The sequence below is a fragment of the Micropterus salmoides genome, unplaced genomic scaffold (assembly GCF_014851395.1).
Source record: "Micropterus salmoides isolate LMB-PRFRI ecotype aquatic unplaced genomic scaffold, ASM1485139v1 Ms_hic_scaffold_15, whole genome shotgun sequence".
Classification (NCBI taxonomy): Eukaryota; Metazoa; Chordata; class Actinopteri; order Centrarchiformes; family Centrarchidae; genus Micropterus; species Micropterus salmoides.
In genome coordinates, this window is record NW_024040596.1 from 14,207,155 (window position 1) to 14,227,531 (window position 20,377).

The 20,377-nt window shown below is 40.9% G+C and overlaps 2 protein-coding genes across 4 annotated transcripts in view; one reads left to right on the forward strand and one right to left on the reverse strand.

The window, feature by feature from the left end:
• Nucleotides 1–103: 103 nt before the first annotated feature.
• rdh1 (retinol dehydrogenase 1) lies at nt 104–6,126 on the forward strand. 2 transcript variants are annotated; one of them, XM_038720473.1, is made up of 6 exons: nt 104–480; nt 3,384–3,419; nt 3,522–3,852; nt 4,511–4,769; nt 5,382–5,545; nt 5,626–6,126. In XM_038720473.1, exons 1-6 carry the CDS (start codon nt 478–480, stop codon nt 5,850–5,852), a joined length of 1,020 nt encoding a protein of 339 aa, XP_038576401.1. In that variant the 5' UTR covers nt 104–477; the 3' UTR covers nt 5,853–6,126. The 2 variants fall into 2 exon arrangements, with proteins under 2 accessions (XP_038576401.1, XP_038576402.1); XM_038720474.1 differs by lacking the exon at nt 3,384–3,419.
• The window catches only part of lrp2a (low density lipoprotein receptor-related protein 2a), a 48,813-nt gene continuing 34,421 nt past the window's right edge, over nt 5,986–20,377 (reverse strand). For both annotated transcript variants that reach the window (XM_038720469.1, XM_038720468.1), the window contains 25 exons: nt 19,464–19,660; nt 19,110–19,355; nt 18,732–18,860; nt 16,442–16,561; nt 14,290–14,406; nt 13,738–13,854; nt 13,405–13,542; nt 13,193–13,315; nt 12,920–13,048; nt 12,337–12,468; nt 12,100–12,231; nt 11,841–11,984; nt 11,566–11,731; nt 11,348–11,476; nt 11,003–11,226; nt 10,681–10,860; nt 9,908–10,024; nt 9,639–9,729; nt 9,408–9,475; nt 8,795–8,912; nt 8,560–8,680; nt 8,227–8,337; nt 7,393–7,512; nt 7,238–7,309; nt 5,986–7,150 (listed from right to left, as the gene is read on the reverse strand). In XM_038720469.1, the coding sequence (XP_038576397.1) occupies nt 6,980–7,150; nt 7,238–7,309; nt 7,393–7,512; nt 8,227–8,337; nt 8,560–8,680; nt 8,795–8,912; nt 9,408–9,475; nt 9,639–9,729; nt 9,908–10,024; nt 10,681–10,860; nt 11,003–11,226; nt 11,348–11,476; nt 11,566–11,731; nt 11,841–11,984; nt 12,100–12,231; nt 12,337–12,468; nt 12,920–13,048; nt 13,193–13,315; nt 13,405–13,542; nt 13,738–13,854; nt 14,290–14,406; nt 16,442–16,561; nt 18,732–18,860; nt 19,110–19,355; nt 19,464–19,660 (3,412 nt within the window). In that variant the 3' untranslated portion in view covers nt 5,986–6,979. The remainder of the gene's footprint in view (nt 7,151–7,237; nt 7,310–7,392; nt 7,513–8,226; nt 8,338–8,559; nt 8,681–8,794; nt 8,913–9,407; nt 9,476–9,638; nt 9,730–9,907; nt 10,025–10,680; nt 10,861–11,002; nt 11,227–11,347; nt 11,477–11,565; nt 11,732–11,840; nt 11,985–12,099; nt 12,232–12,336; nt 12,469–12,919; nt 13,049–13,192; nt 13,316–13,404; nt 13,543–13,737; nt 13,855–14,289; nt 14,407–16,441; nt 16,562–18,731; nt 18,861–19,109; nt 19,356–19,463; nt 19,661–20,377) is intronic.

Here is a 20,377-nt window from a genome sequence, read left to right on the forward strand (position 1 = left end):
TGGCATTATCACGCCTGCCCTAATGATTATAAGATCAAAGGTAATGGCCTTTGACCACAGACAACTACATAAGGCATTATGATATTGATCTTAAACACTTGTTGAGTTGTAAAGCTTCAGCTCTTGATGGACTTTGGCTCCTCTGTTTCTGTTTTAACCTGCTCTTCAAATTGGTAACATTAATTTCCCATCAATATAACCTTTGGGCTGAGTTGGTGTGATTTCAGAGTGGATTTGAGGTAAAAGGGGGGAATGCAGTCATCAAAACCAGGGGTCATGTAGTCTGGTGTTGTCTGTTGCGCAACCCCCCCACGTTGGTGAAAAGGCCTGCTGCTCTATCCACTATGGACCTTGACTCTGCAGACAAACACACATGCGCAATCATCACACCCCAGCACAACTTCACGTTTCCAGTGTCTACTAAGAAAGGATCGTCACCCATTCTCTGAAGACACATTTTTCATGTAAACTGTTGCTATGGTATGTTTGCATTATTATCCATTTTTTCATAGCTTCAGTGAGGGTTCATGTGTGTTGATGCTCATTAGGAGCACCGACACAGCTGGCATCTGGAAGTTGGCTCTTTATTTATTTTTCATGAGTGCACTAATTGATCGATTTTAGTATATTTAGCACAAACCAGCTTAATGACATCTGATGCAGTCTGGTGGTTGTGTGATAATTGTTGCAACTTCCACTTACCTCTTGTGGTGTCCAGCCATGCAGATGGGTTTGGTTTATCTGTCTGTTTAGCTTCACAAAATGTAATTAGTACTTCTTTGTTTTTTCTTTTTTTTAAATGGTTTAAGCACCACAAACAACATTCAGTTCATCTCGTGTTATAGCACACCGCTGGAGTAAATATTCAGAGCCTTCACTTCAATAAAAGTCACAACAGCATGATGCAAAATTAAAACTCCTGTATTCACAATTTTAATTACTGAAGTAATATGTACTTAAAAGTATCAAAAGTAGTGCTGGAAAACCGACTCTGTGAGACTCATGTTATTATACATTATATTCTTGGATTAATGTTATGGACACATTCTTGTGTAAGTATTGCATTTTACTGTTGGTCGAGGTGGAGCTAAATTACTGGAGCTGAAGTGCTGTTGCATAGTTTAATTTATAACAAATATTTTTGTATGTAAAAGTAAAGTTAGTAATGGTAGTAGATAAATGTAGTGTAGTGAAAAGTAGTAATTTTAATATATATATTTTATGTAATGTATTCTATGCAATGGTGAACTGACCCATTATTTGCTGGACATTGTCATTTGGTCATATTTCCCTCAGGCTGAACCAATATTTTATTTACACTAAATTTTTCTTTTGCTGAATCTGGATCTATATAATTATAAGAATATGTTACTGTATAAGTCATTCACAATTAATCAGTTTATAATGGCTTGGAAAGGGCTGTATCATAGGAATATATACATAGACCCTGCTTTGAGTTAAAAGATGGTAAGCAGCATGTCGTGTGTAGGCGAGAGCGGACTGACCGAGAAACCACATACTATAAACATAGAGAAAAACTGAAGTTGAAAATCGATTGGTATGTGCCTTGATTGACTGGCCCATAGTGTGTGGTTACTGGCCCAGACGGGGGTGGGGCGTGGTCGTTTTAATATGATTAGCTATGTGAATCAATCACATTCCACATGTGCGAAAATGTTTTGCAACGTTTTGCTACAGGTTGAACAACATGTTTCCTTGAAACAGTGTGCAACGTTGCGTAAGTTCAACGGGCTTCGAGGTAATGTTTTCTCCTTTATATACAGTCTATGGTTTTCTCCCACTTGGTGGGTGTGTCAGAGGTGTTACCCAGTTAGCTGCAACAAGTATGTAAACCATAGACCGTATATCAAAAAGTCAGTCAGCCGCACTGCACTTGACACAACAGGGTGTTCAAGGCACCACCGTTTCCGTTGGAATAAACGCTTTGCTACGTTTTGTCGGGGCTGAACGGGGCTTCCCGTTTTAAACAACATTTGTGGCCATTCGAGTATAGATTGCTGAGTGCACTTTAATGCACTTTAATGCACCATGACGGCCTTATTAGCGCGCCAATGCTTTACCGTAAAGAGCGATGTATACGCGCAATAGATTTTGAAATGTAGATAGCGCAACCTTGCCTCAAAATTATATACTTTTCTTTAGGTGCTGCTGCTACTTACGGCAACAAATAGCGGAGACAACAGTGATCAGAAGTTTTGGCAACTTGTTGCGTTACTTTTTTAAAACTGTGCTTTTACGCTTTATTCGAGTATTGTGTGGCCCAGTAATCTACTTTAAACGTCGCTGCATTTTCTATTCATACCTTCCCTACTTAAGTAGTCTGTTATCTAGTGTGCATTTTGCTACATTAACCGAAATGAGCGGTCATCCAAGATGTGCGCGCGGCTTAGGAAGAGCGCTTTAACCGGTGTTCCTGTGCCAAATATTAAAGAGAAGAAAATCAGCCAATAGATTCTGATTCTGATATTCATTGATTCTGATATATTTACAGAATCCTCTGGTTGTCCAGAGCATGGCTTTATTTTGATGGAAATTAGTCTGTTTATTTTCTCTAATTCGCATTGGTTGTCATTGGTTTTACAGCAAAGTCCGACTCACGAGGCTACCAGCGGTTATTTATTCAAATAAATATAATAAATTTTTAGATGCATAGGCCTAAATATGGGTGGATAAAACTGTCCCCGTTGGGCTTTACGCGTGACGCACAGGTGAGCACATACTCCCGTGTTATTGCCACAATAATTATTTGCGTGATGTACTGTACTTGCATAAGATTCTCAAGAATGCATGAATAACGGTCTCTAAAGACCCGGAGCCCCGTACAAATGCTTTGGACAAATTTCCAGCTATGTTTTTCCCCAGTCCACCCCTGTGTGCAGGGTGTATGCATTACTGTCATGACCAAATTAACCCACTAGAGGCCCTGAAACAGAACTTACCTATTGTGACAACTTGGTTTAACACATTTATTTAGGGATATGCACCATGACACAGGCCTGGGTGTTCAAATGTTTTTTTCAATATGTGAAGGGTTTTGTGTTGAAGTTAAAATGGGGTGTTAAGTAATGCTCAACATTTCAGCAGTATCACATACCAACTTACACATAAGTCAGGGTTCAGTATCTTGCCCAAGGACACTTTGACACGCAGCATTGAGGAGCCGGGGATTGAATCGACCATCCGATTAACGGGCAACCCGCTCTATCTCCTGAGCCACAGCCGCCCCGACTAGTAAAAGCGCTCAACAGTGAGTGGTAGACCAGACAGTTGGTTGCAATTTGCAACCTCACCACTAGATGTCACTAAATCCTACACACTTAACCTTTAAACGGAAGAACTAAATCATAAGTTTTTTCACTCAGGTATCAACTGTCAATCTAACAACATATTTATTTGAGGTATGTTGATTTCAGTGTTTGCATTATTTGCATACATATTCACATTTTTATTTACCTTGTGTTGAATATTTACATGAAAATTGAAAAAAAGGTTTCTTTTAGGTAATCCTGTCACACCTGGCCTTAACATGTGCTTTACTTCTGGCCATTCTCGCTGCCATCCGCTGGTACATCAGAGACTCTTACAAGGTCGACGGCTTCAACCAGAAGCATGTGTTCGTCACAGGCTGTGACAGCGGTTTTGGGAATCTGCTGGCCAGACAGCTGGATGAAAGGGGTTTCCACGTCATAGCTGCATGTCTCACAGAGAAAGGTGCAGCAGATTTGGCAGCATCTGCCTCCTCCAGACTGAAGACCTTCCTGCTGAATGTTACAGACAGTGCGAGCATCAGGAAGGTGGTGGAGTTTGTGAGCAAAGAGGTCAAGGAGCGAGGTGAGCCGGGCGGACGGGGGGGGGTACACACACAGATAGGGTGCCGGCCAGAGTGAGGCACTTGAGGAGATAAAGCCAACCTGGACCATCCCCTCACCAACTTATCATCCTCCTACTGATATGTTTAACCCTCTTTTTAAAGAGGAGGGAGAACATACTTACCTCATAGGAACAGTAAAGCTGCTTCAAACATAAATCTGAACTACAGATTGGTCATTTTATTTAAAAGTTGATCCTGAACATGATGGAAAACCTTTTAGAAGCGTTTTAGACCTTCATTGAATTTAGAGAACATGCCTGGTCTGTCTGGGTTGGGTTGAGTAGTGGACACAACTCTCAGACCATGCTAACACTATATACTAATCTCCATAGTTCTGTATGATATTTTGGCATTTCAACATCAGTGAGATGAGTGCAATCAAGCCCGCTGGGGAAACTCAGCCCTATTTTATAGAAATGTCTCTTACACATTTTAGCCTTTAAAGTCAGATTTTGCCTGACGCATATCGATGAAGAATGAATGAGATTAATTGCTAACTGCCAGGATATTTCTGATATTTGTGAAGATAACACATTAAGAATATTCTCTTTAGCAAAAGAGAAATGAAGATCAAAAGTTAATAGCTGCGGGCAGTCATCCTGCCTCTTTCATCCGCAGGCCTGTGGGGTCTGGTGAACAATGCCGGCAGGTCCATACCCATCGGCCCAACAGAATGGATGCATCTGGAGGATTTCACAAAGGTTTTGGATGTGAATCTGATAGGAGTTATTGATGTGACGCTCCAGTTTCTGCCACTGCTGAAAAAGGCCCAGGGCAGGGTGGTTAATGTGGCCAGTGTCCTGGGTAGACTGTCTCTCACTGGTGGAGGGTACTGCATATCCAAATGGGGAGTGGAAGCCTTCTCCGACTGCACCAGGTAGTGGAAAGACAACAGATTTATCACACATCCTCTTAGATTTAGGACATATAGCACATAGTATATAGTAAAGGGGATAGAAGAAACAATACAAAAAAGTACACAGATGTCACCGCTGTCAGTATGAGTTGTCACCAAATGCATCTAGAGTAAATAGTACCACTGCAACAATGTAAAAATACTCACTGTTTCTAGTTCATCATTCAAAATCCTACTTAAATAAAAGTACAAAGGTATCATCAACAAAATGTATCAACATGTATCAAAAGTACTTGTTCTGCAGAAAGGTGTGACTGATTTTGTATAAAAATGTATGACATTAGTTATTAGAATGTAGTGAAGTAGAAGTATAAAGTTGCATGAAATACACAATTCAAGTACATGTACTTCAAAATTGTACTTCAGCACAGTACTTGTAATGTAAATGTATTTTGTTACTTTACACCACGGCATTCAGTTGCAAAGGGCTGAAAATTGTAGTCATGTGCAAACTTATTAATTAATTACTTAATATTAACATGATGTAAAACTACTTTTAGAGGGAAATCACAGACAAAAAAAACTCATTAAAGTTACTTTAAAGAAACATAATGGTTTGCTTCTTCTGCACAGGAGGAACATGAAGCAATTTGGCATCAAAGTGAGCATTATCGAGCCGGGTTTCTTCAAGACTGCTGTCACCCAGCTGGATCTTATTGAAGGTGACCTGAAGAGGCTGTGGAACCGCCTCCCCCAAGATGTCAAAGACTCTTATGGAGCTACATACATTAATGACTGTGAGTGGAAGCACATTTAATTACATTCAGCCAAAAGGTCAAACAAATACTCTAAACGACTACTTTGTTTTTCCCGTCAGATATGAAGTCTCAAGACATCTGCATGCAAATCTTGTGCAGTTCAGATATCTCTAAGGTGACCTGGTGTATGGAGCATGCGCTCACAGCTCGCTTCCCACGCACACGTTATAGTGCTGGCTGGGATGCTAAGCTTTTTTGGATTCCTCTGTCTTATCTCCCTTCATTTGTGTCAGACTTTCTTATGACGGTGCTTCTTCCTTTACCTAAGGGTGACAGAAAAGTCTAGCTCTGTGAAATAGTTTGTATGATGATATTTTGCTGTCCAAAGTGTATGTATGCATGGAAACCGGCAGCCAAAAGTGATAAAATCAAGTATATTGTGACAATATGGTAAAAAAAAAAAGAGTGTCAAGACTGTGTTACAAAATAGGAAATTTATTCATTCATGTCTCACCAGCAGCAATTTAAACCATATGGGCATATTGTGGATGATCACAGATACAGTTTTTATTGTCCTCATTACAGTACAAAATAAATCATTCTGTGAAGTTAAGAATTTATTCACCGTGTCTATAAAATGCCTGTCTACATCTGCATCCTCAGGTCATGTGTTGCCCTTCAAAATAATCAACTACATACATTAATTTCCACGCGACAAACATGGGCACATTCAAGTATTGTTCCAAAAATTTTGGCCATTGTTCCAATATTATTGCTAAAACAAATTATCAGGTTGATTTAAAGTCAGACAGTCAGGGAACACAAGGTAGAAATGAGTTTGATTAAGTACAATAAGTATGCTTTGCACTCATATTTTAGCTCATGCATCTGTTTATACCGTTCCTTATTCAAAGATATATTCTTTGAAGAATAAACGCCATAAGTTAAAATCCAATTATCGCTTTTGTTGCGCTTCTGGCCATGAAATGAGGTATATAAACATGAAAGATGAAGTAAATACATCTCCAGTTTTGTTCAGTGGCAAAATGTCATTACTCAACACACATCTCTAGTAACCTTTGATCATATAAGTACTGTACATTCAAAATGCAGCTCACTTTTTATGTTATTGTGTTTATGCTGAACTATTCATAGGATCTATTTCAAAGATATTTTCTGACAAAATCTTACTGTTCAAATTTACAAATATACAACTTATTTATTAACATGTCTATCAGCAGCTTCAGTGCAAAGATATACATACATTGTACATCAGAATAATGAAAACATTAACACAAGAATTGGCATAAGAAATGTCAGAAGGCATAGTCACAGAAGACTTTTTTTCATCATTCTATGGAAATGTATTTCTCTTTCCTAAAACAATTTGAGTTTTGTACACAGGCTGCATAAAAAAATAAATTCTGTGCAAAGTGTGTTTCTTTTTTTCGATTCCCGTCTGTGAGAGATGGGTTAAATGTCGCTGTCCTCTTTCACGAGGTTGGCTGTGTCTTTGAAACTGTCCTCGGTTGGCGAAAACGTGCTGGGGCGATCTCTCTTCGGAGGTTTAGTGGGGGGGACAAATGGAGAGGGCTCAGGGGCAGAAGGGTCCCTACTGCTTCCAACAGGCTTTTCATCCTTCATCTAAAAAATGATACAGAGGGTAAACAAGCTGAAAGAATACTTGCACGTTCTGTTTTTGTTTTAAATAAAATCGTTTTCCAAACTTACCTCTGAATATGAAGGGTTTTCAAATGTTGTGCTTGGCGTTAATTTCCGCTTGAACAAACTCCACTTTGACTCCTGCAAACAAACACAGACGTCACTCTTGAATAATTTAGCTCACATATTTTTTTATATGGACGTTCTGTTTACAAGACACTTACCTGCTCAGGTTTGGTGCTGACAGAAGATGATGTGTTCACAACGGCCACACTCTGAGCTCCGCGATACGCTGGGTTCACAAAGTTGTTCTCCAACTGTTCACCACTCACATTAACAGTCACCTATGAGAGGTATTTTGTTATGTAAGTTTATCAGCTATGACAAATGAAGTAAATGGCCTAACTAATAACATTAAATAAAATAATCAGGAGGCACACGCACGTCCATAAATTCTCTGCAAAACATGCCTGCATTGTTAAAAGTTGTTTTCTTCAATTTTACATGGGAAATGTTTTCACCACAAACACTCTTCCCAAGAACCTAAAGAAGCTGCTGTGTCCATGCGGAATAAAAGAAACATTTGGCTCTCTTGGCCAGCACTTGTTAAATTTTATGTTACATCAACAAATACCATTGCTATCACTTTCTGTACTACTTCAAAATGTGCCTCTTGATGCTGGAAACAAACCCGTTGTGGTACAAATTAAAATCCTAACTTTGTTAGCTTTGGCAGAAATCCCACATCACAGTTCCCATCAAAATCAATTAATGGATAATTGGCCAGAAGTCGATTTATTCACTATATTTCAATGAAATTGGTTCATGCTATATACTCTTGATATGTCCTGCTCACAAACTGTCTGCCTCTTTGGTGGGATCAAATACATATATGTGATTATTGGTTATTATGTAAAACTAAAATAAAAAGATTACTTTCTGTTTGAAGATGCTGAAATTCTGAAAACCACTGACCCATGTACAGAATGGTTTGTTTGTAAACTACTGGAAGTCTTAGTTTATATGTAGCGTTAATGTGTTCATTCATTTATAAGTACCTGTGTGGCATGAATGACTGCAGGATCACCGGACACTCCAGGATCGGTGGCGTACAACGGGTTCTCAAATGTGACTGGCTGCCTCCCAGTTTCGATGGCAAAAGTATCGTCCTATGGGCATAATATATTGATAAGATTGCTGATAAGATAAGACAAACGAAAGATTAATTATTTCTCTGCTGCTGCTGATACAAGCAGTTCTAGAAGGACTACTAGGATGAAAGTTGTCAATAAACTCCACCAGAGCACTTGTTTGAGTCAAAAATGCTGATTATGCACTTTCAGTAACTTGGGAAAATTTTAACTGCAAATAAACATCGTTCCAGGTCTCACCATCTGCATGGCTGTTTCAATGAATGACACTCCAATGTGTGACGGTCCAAGATCAACATTATCACCTGAGCGAAATGTCACCCCATTCCCCGTGTCACCGGACTTCACTAGGCTGCTGAGGCTAGAGATAAACAAAGCACTCCCGTTTGAACTTTGATTCTGAAATTCTGCGTGCAGCAACTTTAGTACAGATTTCACTCATAAGCACAAACTCTGAAAAACAAAGGCACGATACCTGGGTAGTTTGGGCATTGAGGGGATGAAAGATCCTGTTCGTTTGTAGTTGAGGAAAACTCCAACAGCCAAAGCTCCAGTAATCAGGATGATAATGACGGCCAGTAGAACGGCCACAGCTAAAGAAAAAGAAGAAAATATTTTAATTGGATGCATTTTTAACACTAGCTACTAAGTGCTGATCATAGGAATTCTCACTGTAAACATTTTGCTGACTAGTCCATGTGCTTAGGATGGCCCATTAGTTTGCAAAGCCATTAGAGAAGTTAAACAGTGATCTATTCTAAATATTTCTTGTCTATTTATTAAGGAAATGCATGAGTCAACATCTTCAGCAATTGCTGAGCCTGTTTTCTAAGCTGTTTTGTTGACCTGGGTATCACTTCACGCATTTAGCCTTGATCTGCTCCAGTAGAGCCAACAGATTGTGACTGTTATTGTGCAGCAGCTCCCACATGTCAACCAGTGCATGTGTGAAGGACTACCACAGGATTCTGGTTGGAAGGATTTGTTTAGCCGACTCTTCCAAGTTAAAGGAGAGAGAGAGTATCTAGAATTGAACTGTGAATGAGAGTTAAAAAATAAAAGGTTAGACAACGGGTGAATTACTGTACCTGTTCCTGCTGGAGCCCCACTCGACTTCCCCATCTCACAATAACTGCCCACATAACCATATGGACATCTGCAAGTTATGATAAATCTTGTTTTATTACAGGTGAAAACAAACATCTGAAAGTGCATTTGAAAAAGGTGGTATATCAAAACTAAATATCAGGCATTACTGGGTGTGACTGATGGGGAATCAATCACTCACTGGTGTAAATATCACCTACAACTAAACTCACTTGCACTTGGGCAGACCGCCTTCATCAGTGTAGCAGGTTCCACCATTCATGCATCTACATGCAAGGGGCATTGCAACGGGTGCCTCAATGGCTGAAGGAGCAAAAAGCCAGGCATACACAGAATCAGCAACAACAACATCACAGTTTCACAAAACCACACGGGAGCAGCCAGGCACATGTGAAGAATGGATTTATGAAAGCAAAATGAGATGCAACACAATAGCCAACACAAGAGTGCAGGCAGCAGCTGAACTCAGGCCGTTGTTTACCTGCATCACATTCATTGGAGTTAAACACCAGAGAGGACCCTTGCGGGCAGGCGCAGGTGTATCCACCGGGCCGGAGGAGACACAGATGACTACACACATTCTTACAAGGGTTGGGTACTGAAGAGGAAAGAGCAAAGACAGTAACAATGTTAGATATTTTTCAAAAGAAAGTCATTTCTGGAAAAACACCCTTTGAAGTCAATAAATAGCAAGTTGAAAACATTTTGTGACACACAACTCATTACTAAATCTTTATTAGAGTTTGTCTTGATCGTAGCTTTTTGTTTCACAGACTATTTTTGGTAAGTTAGTAAGTTTAGTAGGCAAATCCAGTCAACTATGTAAAAGTGGTGTCATGTATGCAGCTCTCTCTGCTTGATACCTTCTGCATATTAGATCTAAAATTGCAAAACTTTGTGTGAATTCAAATCATTGCTGCATTAACTGTATGCTCATTCTTATAGATGCCACTGTTTTGGGGTCTTTTTGACAGCTTGGGTTTTTTTAACAGGCTATTTAGGTTGTGTTGAGAATGAACTCTTTGATTTGATTGGATTCAATTTTGCATTGTGATCTTGGCAAAGTCTGCAAAATCTGATGCATAATGTCGTCAAATTCATTCATACATACTGAGAACATTTTCTTAATCTGTCTTTCAAGCCTTTTGGCAAAAAAAAGTCACTAAATTGTCTTGCTTGAAAGGCATGAGTGTGTCAGCAATAACATTTCTCTTATTCTGAACAGCCGTTATATGAATCCCTCTGTGTTCTGACCTGACTGGTTGTGTCGGTGCTCCTGGTAAATGCGGACTTGAGTCAGCCAGGGGTTGATGGTTAGGACTTTGACTTTATTTCCTTTCCCAAACTTGTTAGTCTTCCAGACTTCACCTTTCTCTTTTGTTGTCCAGTACACGTGCCCCTCAAACACATCCAGACTGTAGGGATATCCAATGTCTGAAACAGAGAAAACACAATACTTTAAATGCACATTGTACTTAATCTTAAATCACTTGCGCTGTTATTTGAATAAAATACTTGATATATCCCATGAAACTTCATATCTGTTTGTCTTTCTACAGACTGGCAGTGTTCTGACCTCCTGATATGACGATCTTCCTGTCTGTGCCATCAGGCTTCATGGACTCAATGATATTTTCTTTGGAGTCACACCAGTAGATCCTATTTCCATTCACATAGTCCAGAGCCAGTCCAGTAGGCCAGCCCAGGTCCTCCTCCCTCACGAGCACCTCTCTGTGCTGACCGTCCATCCATGCTGATTCTATTCTGGGTTTCCTGCCCCAGTCTGTCCAGTACATCATTCTGCCAACACAGATCATCGTCACCCAATCATAATTCCAAGAAATATGTTTTTTTGTTGTTAACAAACCCTCTACATACTGTAAAAATACATTTATTAGACTGAAACTCTACAGACTCATACCCAAGTGATGGATTGACAACAATAGCAGCGGGCTGGTCGAGGTCTGTGTGGATCAACCACTTCCTGTACCGCCCATCTAGTTTGGCCACTTCAATTCGATTGGTGCCTGAATCTGTCCAGTAAATGTGCCTGTAAAAGGTGATAAATGAAAAACTGAGCAAGGGATTAACATTTTAACTAATCTCTGCAATGGTTAAGTCATAATCTCGGTAAATTACCCGCCAACCCAGTCCAAAGCGATGCCGTCAGGATTGGCGATGTATCTCAGGTTCAGATCCACCTCTTTCACTGGGTTGTTGCCGTGATCATTAAATGTGGTCATGAAGGCACGCTTGATAGAGCCGAACTGAGATCCCCGACCCAGAACAGTCCAGTACACAATACCTACAGCACAACAGGGGATAAAGTTTATCCAAATTTAGAGATTGTGTTGCTTTTATATTCACTGTAGGCAACAACAACACCATTAAATGGTTTACAGAAGGAGTCTTACTGAGTCCTTGTCCCTCTGGATCCCATAGGTAGTCCAGAGCTTGGATATGCTCAGCATTGTCCACATAGTCTGAATACTGCTCAGAAGACAGGTTGTAACGACGGATGCGAACGTTGTCTGGCAAGAGCAGCACTGGTGGATTTCCTATACAGAAATTGAGATGATATTAGGAAGTTCAATACAGATTTTGGCTTAACACGCTAATCAAAGGGATCATTTGCCAGGAACTTTCTTCTACGTGCGAATGCTGAGCTCTTACCCTGGGCAGCACACTCTGTCCCGTGCGGCTCACCAAAAGAGAGAAAGCCTTCAGCACAAAAACACTCATAGCTGCCCTTTGTGTTCTTGCACTCCTGCGGACACGTCCCATACACCTCACACTCATTCACATCTGTTGCCAAACCAAGACGGAAGTGGTGGGGGGAGAAAAAAACATGACTTGGATGTGGAAAAATACTTTGTGTCAGAGTTTTCATGGATCAAGCACGTCACTTACCTTCACAGGTGTGCTTTTCTGTCGTTCGGGGCTTGTAGCCGGGCCTGCACGAACAGAGGAAGCCTCCCTGCGTCAGGTCGGTACAGTTGTGTTCACAGATGTTGCCACTGCATGTGTGCCCGCCGCCATGGTCTTACAGGAACAAATACAAACACACACCGAATGTCAACCTAGACACTCATGGACGTAACTGTATAGTTCTTACAGTATGTCCTGTTGTAGTTTTATCCTGTATTTATTCTTGCACCCAATCAGGTATATTCAAGTTTAAGTTTAAATAATGAAGTGGCTCATAACATATAGTCATGGCGGTGGTCATTTAATTTACTAAACTCCCTTACTCAGCTGAATGAATGAACACTATTTTATGATTGTATTTATTTATTATCTACATTTTAGTAGACCTGCTGAGGCATTGTGAAGTAGACACTGGTTGTTTCTTGGAAGTAAAAATAAGATATCATATATTTGTCATTTAAATTAGGTACACATGCAGTATATTGTGATATCAACAAGTTTAAAAACATATTTTTAATTTTTAATTCATCATCATTACTAACGTGCTCTTTGTTAATGTACTCACGGCAGCCGAGCTCATCCGACTGATCTCCACAGTCATCATAGTCATCACAGGCGTAGTGCAGAGGGATGCACTGTCCATTACTGCATTTGTACTCATCATCTGTACAGGGTCCATGAGTCGGGCTTTGGCCTAGATAGAGGGAAACATACCAATTCAAAAGATGCTGCAGATGCATGTAGTTATGTTCAAAAAAAGAAAAACAGAACGCAATTTGACATGACATGATTGAGTAGATAGATGAGACCATCAACTACAAACTATCTTATTACTTACAGTTTTCCTTTCTCTCATCAGAGCCGTCACCGCAGTCGTCAACAGAGTTACACAGCTCGTGGCTGTAGATGCAGCGGTTGTTGTCGCAGCGGAAACGGAACGGAGTCTCACACTGGATGTCCACTGTGGATGAACAGAAACAGCAAAGTCTCAAGAAAACCTTCAGGCTAATTACTTGTGCTGGACTTGGGAATGTTTATGTTACTTCTTACAGCAGTGGTGAAGCTCCTCGTCTGAATTATCGCCACAGTCATTGTCTCCGTCACATTTCCAATGAGGCTGGATACATACGTGGTTCTTGCACTCAAACAGGAAGGGGGGACAGTATGTGCCGTTGGGAAAGCGGGTTGCTGAAAGTCAGAACCGTTCTGTCAAACTCAAGTTTGTGACCGAACTCACAATCTTTATGAGGCCAAGACCAGAAGGTAATAAAAAAGAACACATGCATGCTATATTCGCTTAGGTTAAAACTCTCTTTTTGTGATGGAGACAGCAATTATCACCAAAGAGTGCACAGGGAAAACCATTCACTTTGGGAAACTTACGACAAGATGTCTCATCTGTGTAGTCCAGACAGTCGGCATTGCCATCACATTTGAAGCGTTCAGCAATACAATGTCCGCTGCCGCACTGGAAGTAACCGGGATGACAAGTCCGCAATTCTGCAACACAGCCCAAAATGTAGCATTACTTCACATAGAAGTATTCTCTTCACGGAAAAGGGGAGCACTAGCTTTGTCTTTTATTATGACTACATCAAAGGCACATTTAAGTTGAGTAAGTTAAGTTATTTTAAGTTGAATAAAATACTTTTTTATCCCTACTTTTTTAATTCCTAAATAGAAATTACTCTTTTATTTATTGTATCTCATCTAGAATAACTTCTAGAGGTGTGATGTCCAGTGAAACTTGAACTTGTAAAGCACTGATCTGCCCTGCACTCTACCGGCACTGCAGGGAAGAAAGTGAATAAACTATTTTTGAATAGCTGATTATTGGTGGTCGTGTCTGTCTATGCTTCAAAATGTGAGGTTTTATTGCTTCTTTGTTTGGTGCCGCTCTCACAAACAACTTGTCAACAAAGAGCCTCCACTTACCACAGTCCCTTTCATCCGAGTTGTCCTCACAGTCGTTGTCATGGTCACAGACCCAACGGTCGGGAATGCAGCGCAGATTATTACAACGAAACTCACTCTCTGTGCATGCGCGTGGAGCTGAGGGGAAACATGGAGACAGAAATTAAACAGAGGGCAATTGAGCAAAAGCAGAGCTTTACTTCGTCTTTTATTAAATTTCCATTTTACACAAACGTATTTATCAGAGGGATGTCTAAGTACAGCCTCACAGTGCCACTAGCATGGCTGGTGACTCTTAGTGCTATTTATTGTCACATTCTCACTGTTTGTTGCTGCTTTTTATTCGCACTCCTGTAATTATTTTGCCAATGTTATTTGTAAATCCTGAATACTCTCTTGTTATATTAGATAAATGGACACATGGCATTTTAAATTATACAATGTCTAGTGCTAATAAATAGATTAGTTGATCGTCCAAAAATGTATTACCAACTTTCTGTAATTGATTAGTCAAAAGTCAAAATGCAAAAAAATCAGTCAAAAGTGCCAAACATTCACTGGCTCCTGTTCTCTGTTTTATATCATTGTATATTGAATATCTAAGTTTTGGACTGACAAGCAATCGATTTGAAAAAAGGGTCACAAGATTAATCAATGATGAAAAGAATTAGCTGCAAACAAAATGTTCAGAGGTCTCCATATCTCGAGCAAATATATTTTATGGCTTTTACAGCTTGTTGCCTGATACTGATTGGCAGAACAACTCCGTTATGCCACTCTGACACCCATTTGTAGCACCGCCATGCATGGTCGCCACAGATAATGCCGCAACCATCCCTCTTATTTCTGCAGGTGTCTAAAGACGACCGCAGCGACATTGAGTCCAGCTCTGATGAGATGACAGCCCCCCACCCAATCAGAAGCACCACAACAGCGCCACCACCAATGGGACCAACAAAAATCACGGGACCAACGGCTACCTGACAGGAGCCCCATATCCCGACGAACACTGACTAAGCTGATATCACAACACTGGAGCCATGCTACAGACACCATCCATCAATCTGTGTGTGTGTGTGTGTGTGTGTGTGTGTATTTGAGTGTATGGTGGAAACATGAACAACATCGCCTGTCTGTGGCTGGAAGTTCTTGATAGATTTATGTGAATGCAGTTTTGTTGTCAATTTGATTCTTTGCTTATTTCCTCACGCAATTTATTTTTCCATCTATATATTTGCATCAAAATGCACTTAATGAAATATCAACTCCTATCGGTACAACCCACTCTGTTTAGCCAATGAATGAAAGCATTCCACTTTATGGTGTAAGCATGCTACTTTAACATACAGTAGTCTGGCATACTGGGGGTATTTCTTCTTATGTTCGTGTCTTTCTATGTTATTTATTTTTTATAAATATTTTTGCAGATGGTAGTCGGACATCTATTCTCCTTTGACGTCAGTGTTAAAGATGAAATAATCTTGAACAACAACAGCACAGCTGTTTGTTCACACCACAACATCATGATAACGAGTATTAGCAAAATGCTGAAGAACTGAGTTTACTTTTAATGCTACACCCCCAAAGATATGCCAAAATGTTTGAAGTTTACTCACATTTTGAAATACATTCTCCACTCAAACCGTGTATATGATATCAATGACAGTATTAAGTGTGTGCATCGGACATCGGTCTAGATGCTGTATTCCCTTGGCATCAGCAGTGCAGCGACAAGGGGAGCGATACCACCATGATTTAACCCCAGTCACCCTTTCTCCCCTTGAGAAGTTACATTATCCCTATTAACTGGCATGTTCTCAGACATGTTTAAATTCTCCAGGGCAAAGGGTGACAGACTCCTTCACTCCCTCTTTCTGACACGCTGAGGACAGCCTGTTTCTCTAGCAGCTGATAAGACAACCTCTCTCAGAGCTCTGCTGTCTGCAGAAGTGTTGAACCTCTTCCAAAACCTCCCTGCTATCTGATAAAATGATGGCAGGACTACTCTTTGCCATTAACACTCCTTTTTTAATTTTAGCTAAAATCTCACAGTAAACCCACTTAAAAGACACTTAGATGATATCAAAGCAATGTAACTGACTTTTCACTGCTCAAACCAAACCCAACACAACTGTGTGATGTAACTTTATCACTGACTGCGAACAGCACTCACTGCAGCTGCGTTCATCAGAGTTGTCCCCACAGTCGTCGTCCCCGTCACACCTCCATCTCAGCGGGATGCAGCGGTGGTTGTCACAGCGGAAGTCTCCTCTAGGATCGCAGGTCAGTTCATCTGGGTAAGGAGCAGGTACAGCGTCACCATTTAAACCATTATACTCAACTAAGCATATCTTTTCTCCTTGCTCTGCCTAAGAATGCCTAAAAAACTTTATTTCATGTGCGATTTCTTATAACTTCAAGGGCACCTTCCCTTTCCTGGACTTGCCACATAATTGAAACAGAAAATAAAATGAATAGCGTTCAAAATAATTGCCTTGTTTAAATCTGTTAGATACACTGGCTCAGTCTTTTAGATATAAATTTACGCAAGGCAAGGCAAGTCAAGCCGTATTAATATAGCACATTTCACACACAGGGAAAAATACAGTGTGCTTTACAAGAACAGTAGGCAAGCCTTTTTTGTAGAAGGCAGAGGACACAAAGATTTCGACATAAGCAAAACTGAGATGATCTGAAAAATAGGAGTGAGTGGGCCTGAGTTACTGCCCCAAGTGAAGGAGTTGAAGTATCTCGGAATAATTTGTTCCGTTGAAAAAATTGTTGAGGAGCGCGAGAGGGACAGGCAGATTGGTGCGGTGTCCGCAGTAATGCGGGCATTGCACAGACTGTTGTGGAGAAAAGGAAGCTGAGCTGGAAGGCAAAGCTTTAGATTTACCAGTCTATCTATGTTTCGTCCCTCACCTTTGGTCATGACCTGGGACTAAAACGATGAGATTGTGGATACAAGCGGCCAAAATTAGTTTCCTCTTTAGTGTGGCCTGGCTCAGTCTTAGAGATAGGGTGAGGACCTCAGACATCCAGAGGGAGCTCGGAGAAGAGCCGCTGCTTCTTCGTGTCAAAATGAGCCAATAATCCTATATAATACAGCTATAATAAATCCTACATTCACAAAGGTTGTAATGTTCAGTTAATACTGAAACTATTGTTTGTAAGTGTTGATTCAACTGTACTCATTTTGAAAGCTGTAGTTTCTTGCCATGTTTATTAATTATACTGTGTGAAACGCTTAGTCTACCTTCATTGCTTAGAAATGGGGTGACCAAAATATTAGAAACACCACTCAGAGTAACACAACACAGGTCAACAGCATCACAAATTGCAGCTGAATCACCTCTCTAAAACAACTTCAACAAAAACTGAACATTATAATCTCCATGAAGGTTGGATTTGGCTGTAGTATTAGACTGGATTGACAAATGCACTGTGTGTTTATTGAGTGTCACAATCACTTTCCCAGATTTAACAGCTCTCCTTCATTAATGACACGGTGAGGACTGAAAACTCTCACTCTTGTTTTCTTCATCCTGCAGTTGGAGATGAGAAAAGACAATGACGCTCCAGTGGATCATATCATTAAGTAATGATAAAAATGTCAGTTTGAAATGAAAGACATCTTGTTTTTTAATTAAACTGCAATAGTCATAGAGGGAGGAGGGCAGCATGCCTAGGGCAGATGGGTGACCTTTATCCATTCCACTATGTGTCTGTAGAGGATAAGACTGCATTAGAGGAGAAGCACAGACACAAGAGGAGTGGAGGAGAGCTGGTCTGAGCTGTCTCTACCACACATTGCTGGGGGTCAAAGATAGCGCGGTCTTAGCTAGTCCTGCACTCCTAGCCCTCCACCTGGCCCATCTGCTACATTCTTACAGGCAGAGTAGCACAGATATCCCGTCCTGAGCGGGCATGGCACTGATGGAGCGAGGGCCTCCGATAAGACCCGGGAGGGCCGCGGCGAGTGTGTTTGGATCGTGGAAAGTAGAGAAAGAGACTTGTGTGAACCCTGCCCCCACACAAGGACAGAGCAACAACACACACACACATATACACACACACATTTAAACCCCTACCACTGGACAGCTCATAAATCTGTGGTGCTCTCAGGGAGAGGCAAACGGTGGGGGAGGGTGAGTGGTGAGACTCTCTCCATCAGCACCTCCCACTACCTCACTGTGTAATGTTCCACAGGAGGCTGAGGTGTTGGCTAATTGCCCCTCACTCACTCCTTCAGAGCATAATCTTGTTTCCATGCTGTAAATGTTTTAATCCTCTGAGATCACTAGAATAATCGTCCTCTCAGCGAATGAATGTGGCTCAACCTGGAAAGCTTTAACGTAAGGTTTGACAGCACATTAAATCCTAATAACAAACATTCTTCAAATCACTGCCATGGTGTACACAGGCCCTCAGTTCTATCTCAAGGATGAGTGTCGCCGACTCACCACAGCCCTGCTCATCACTGTTGTCTCTGCAGTCGTTGTGGCCGTTGCAAACAGACCACTGTGGCACGCAGCGGTAGTTGGTCTTGCAGTCAAACTCTGTGTGGTTGTCACAGCGATATGCCGGTCCCACTGTGGAGAAAAGACAACACGGTTGTCAAGCAAGGAGATAAAAGGAGCACTATTTTAAACATTAAAACACATGGGTATTTAATGCCAAAAGGAGTCAGAGTCAAAGGTTAGTTAAGGCTTGATGTAATGTGTGCCTTCATCTGAATTAAAAGTTTTTACTCTAATGCAACTCAGATTGGAATTGCATCGTTGTACATAAAAGAAACAGCAGTTTTTTAAAAAAGGAGAAAGAAACTGTGTGTTACTTACTGCACTCCTCTAACGGTTCGTCAGAGTTGTCACCACAGTCATCATCAACATCACATTTCCAGTTCTGCGGGATGCAGCGTCCATTCCGGCACTTGAACTGTCCAGGCCGGCAGGTCCTGGTGGAGCAGTGGGCAGGGTCCTCGTCAGACTGATCACCACAGTCATCCTCGCCGTCACACTGCCATGACTCAGGGATACACCGCTTATTTGCACACTGCCACTGGTAGCTTTCACACTGGTGTGTAGCTAGAGGGAAGACAAGTCAAGTCAGTTGACTGGAACACGTTTTTACAAAGAACACATTGCATTTATGGAGAAATTAATAAGAGCTTTTAAAAGGAGTCAGCAACCCACAACATAGCACAGGGTCTTCATCTGAGCCATCATGGCAGTCCTGGTTGCTGTTGCACAGGAAGTTCGGATTGATGCAGCTTCCATCATTGCACTGAAACTGGCCAAGGCTGCAGTGGCGAGCCGGGCAGGTGGAGGGCTCATCTGAGCCGTCTCTGCAGTCCCTCTGGCCATCACATTTCCACCAGATAGGAATACATCTGTTAAGGCAGAGGTAGTTGCCAAAATCAGCATGTTTGCCAGAGCTTTACATTATGTGAGAAAAACTGAATGTGGTGACTAATGCAGCGAAGAGCAGGTTAAATAAAATAAATTCCAAAAAGGTTTCTTTGACTCCATTTAACCATTCGAAACTCGGTCATCACTACTTACTCTATGAAAGGCTGCTAAAATGTAAGTGAACGTAAAAAAATGAATGCAGCATGTGTAGTTTTTCACATCAATAAATAGTTACTTCACTCATTCTACATTTCTACAAATAGTTTTACCCACCAGTATAATTCTATAGATATCTATATATGAAGGTTTGTAGCCTCGACTGACCCGATTACTGCACAGTGTGTGCACATTTTGTGCCACAAATCTGGTGGATTATATTGTGACACTAACAGCAGGGAGCGCTGTTTCTCTATTTGCAAACAGCAAACAGAAACACTGTGTTTTGAAATCACAGATTATGGATGGAGCAGGTGAACAGCCCATGTAAATACAGCTTCCAGGACTTTTTTCCTCCTCAAAGAAGGACAACAGAATAAAAACACACAAAGCAATGCCAGGATGACCCCTGGTATGGGATAACAACTACCAATCATCCTAACGTTGGTCTAATTTGTTTATACAGTAGTAGTCTTACTATCAAAGTCAACAATGACATATTTATGTTTAAAATGGTGCACATCATATAAAAACAGTGCAAG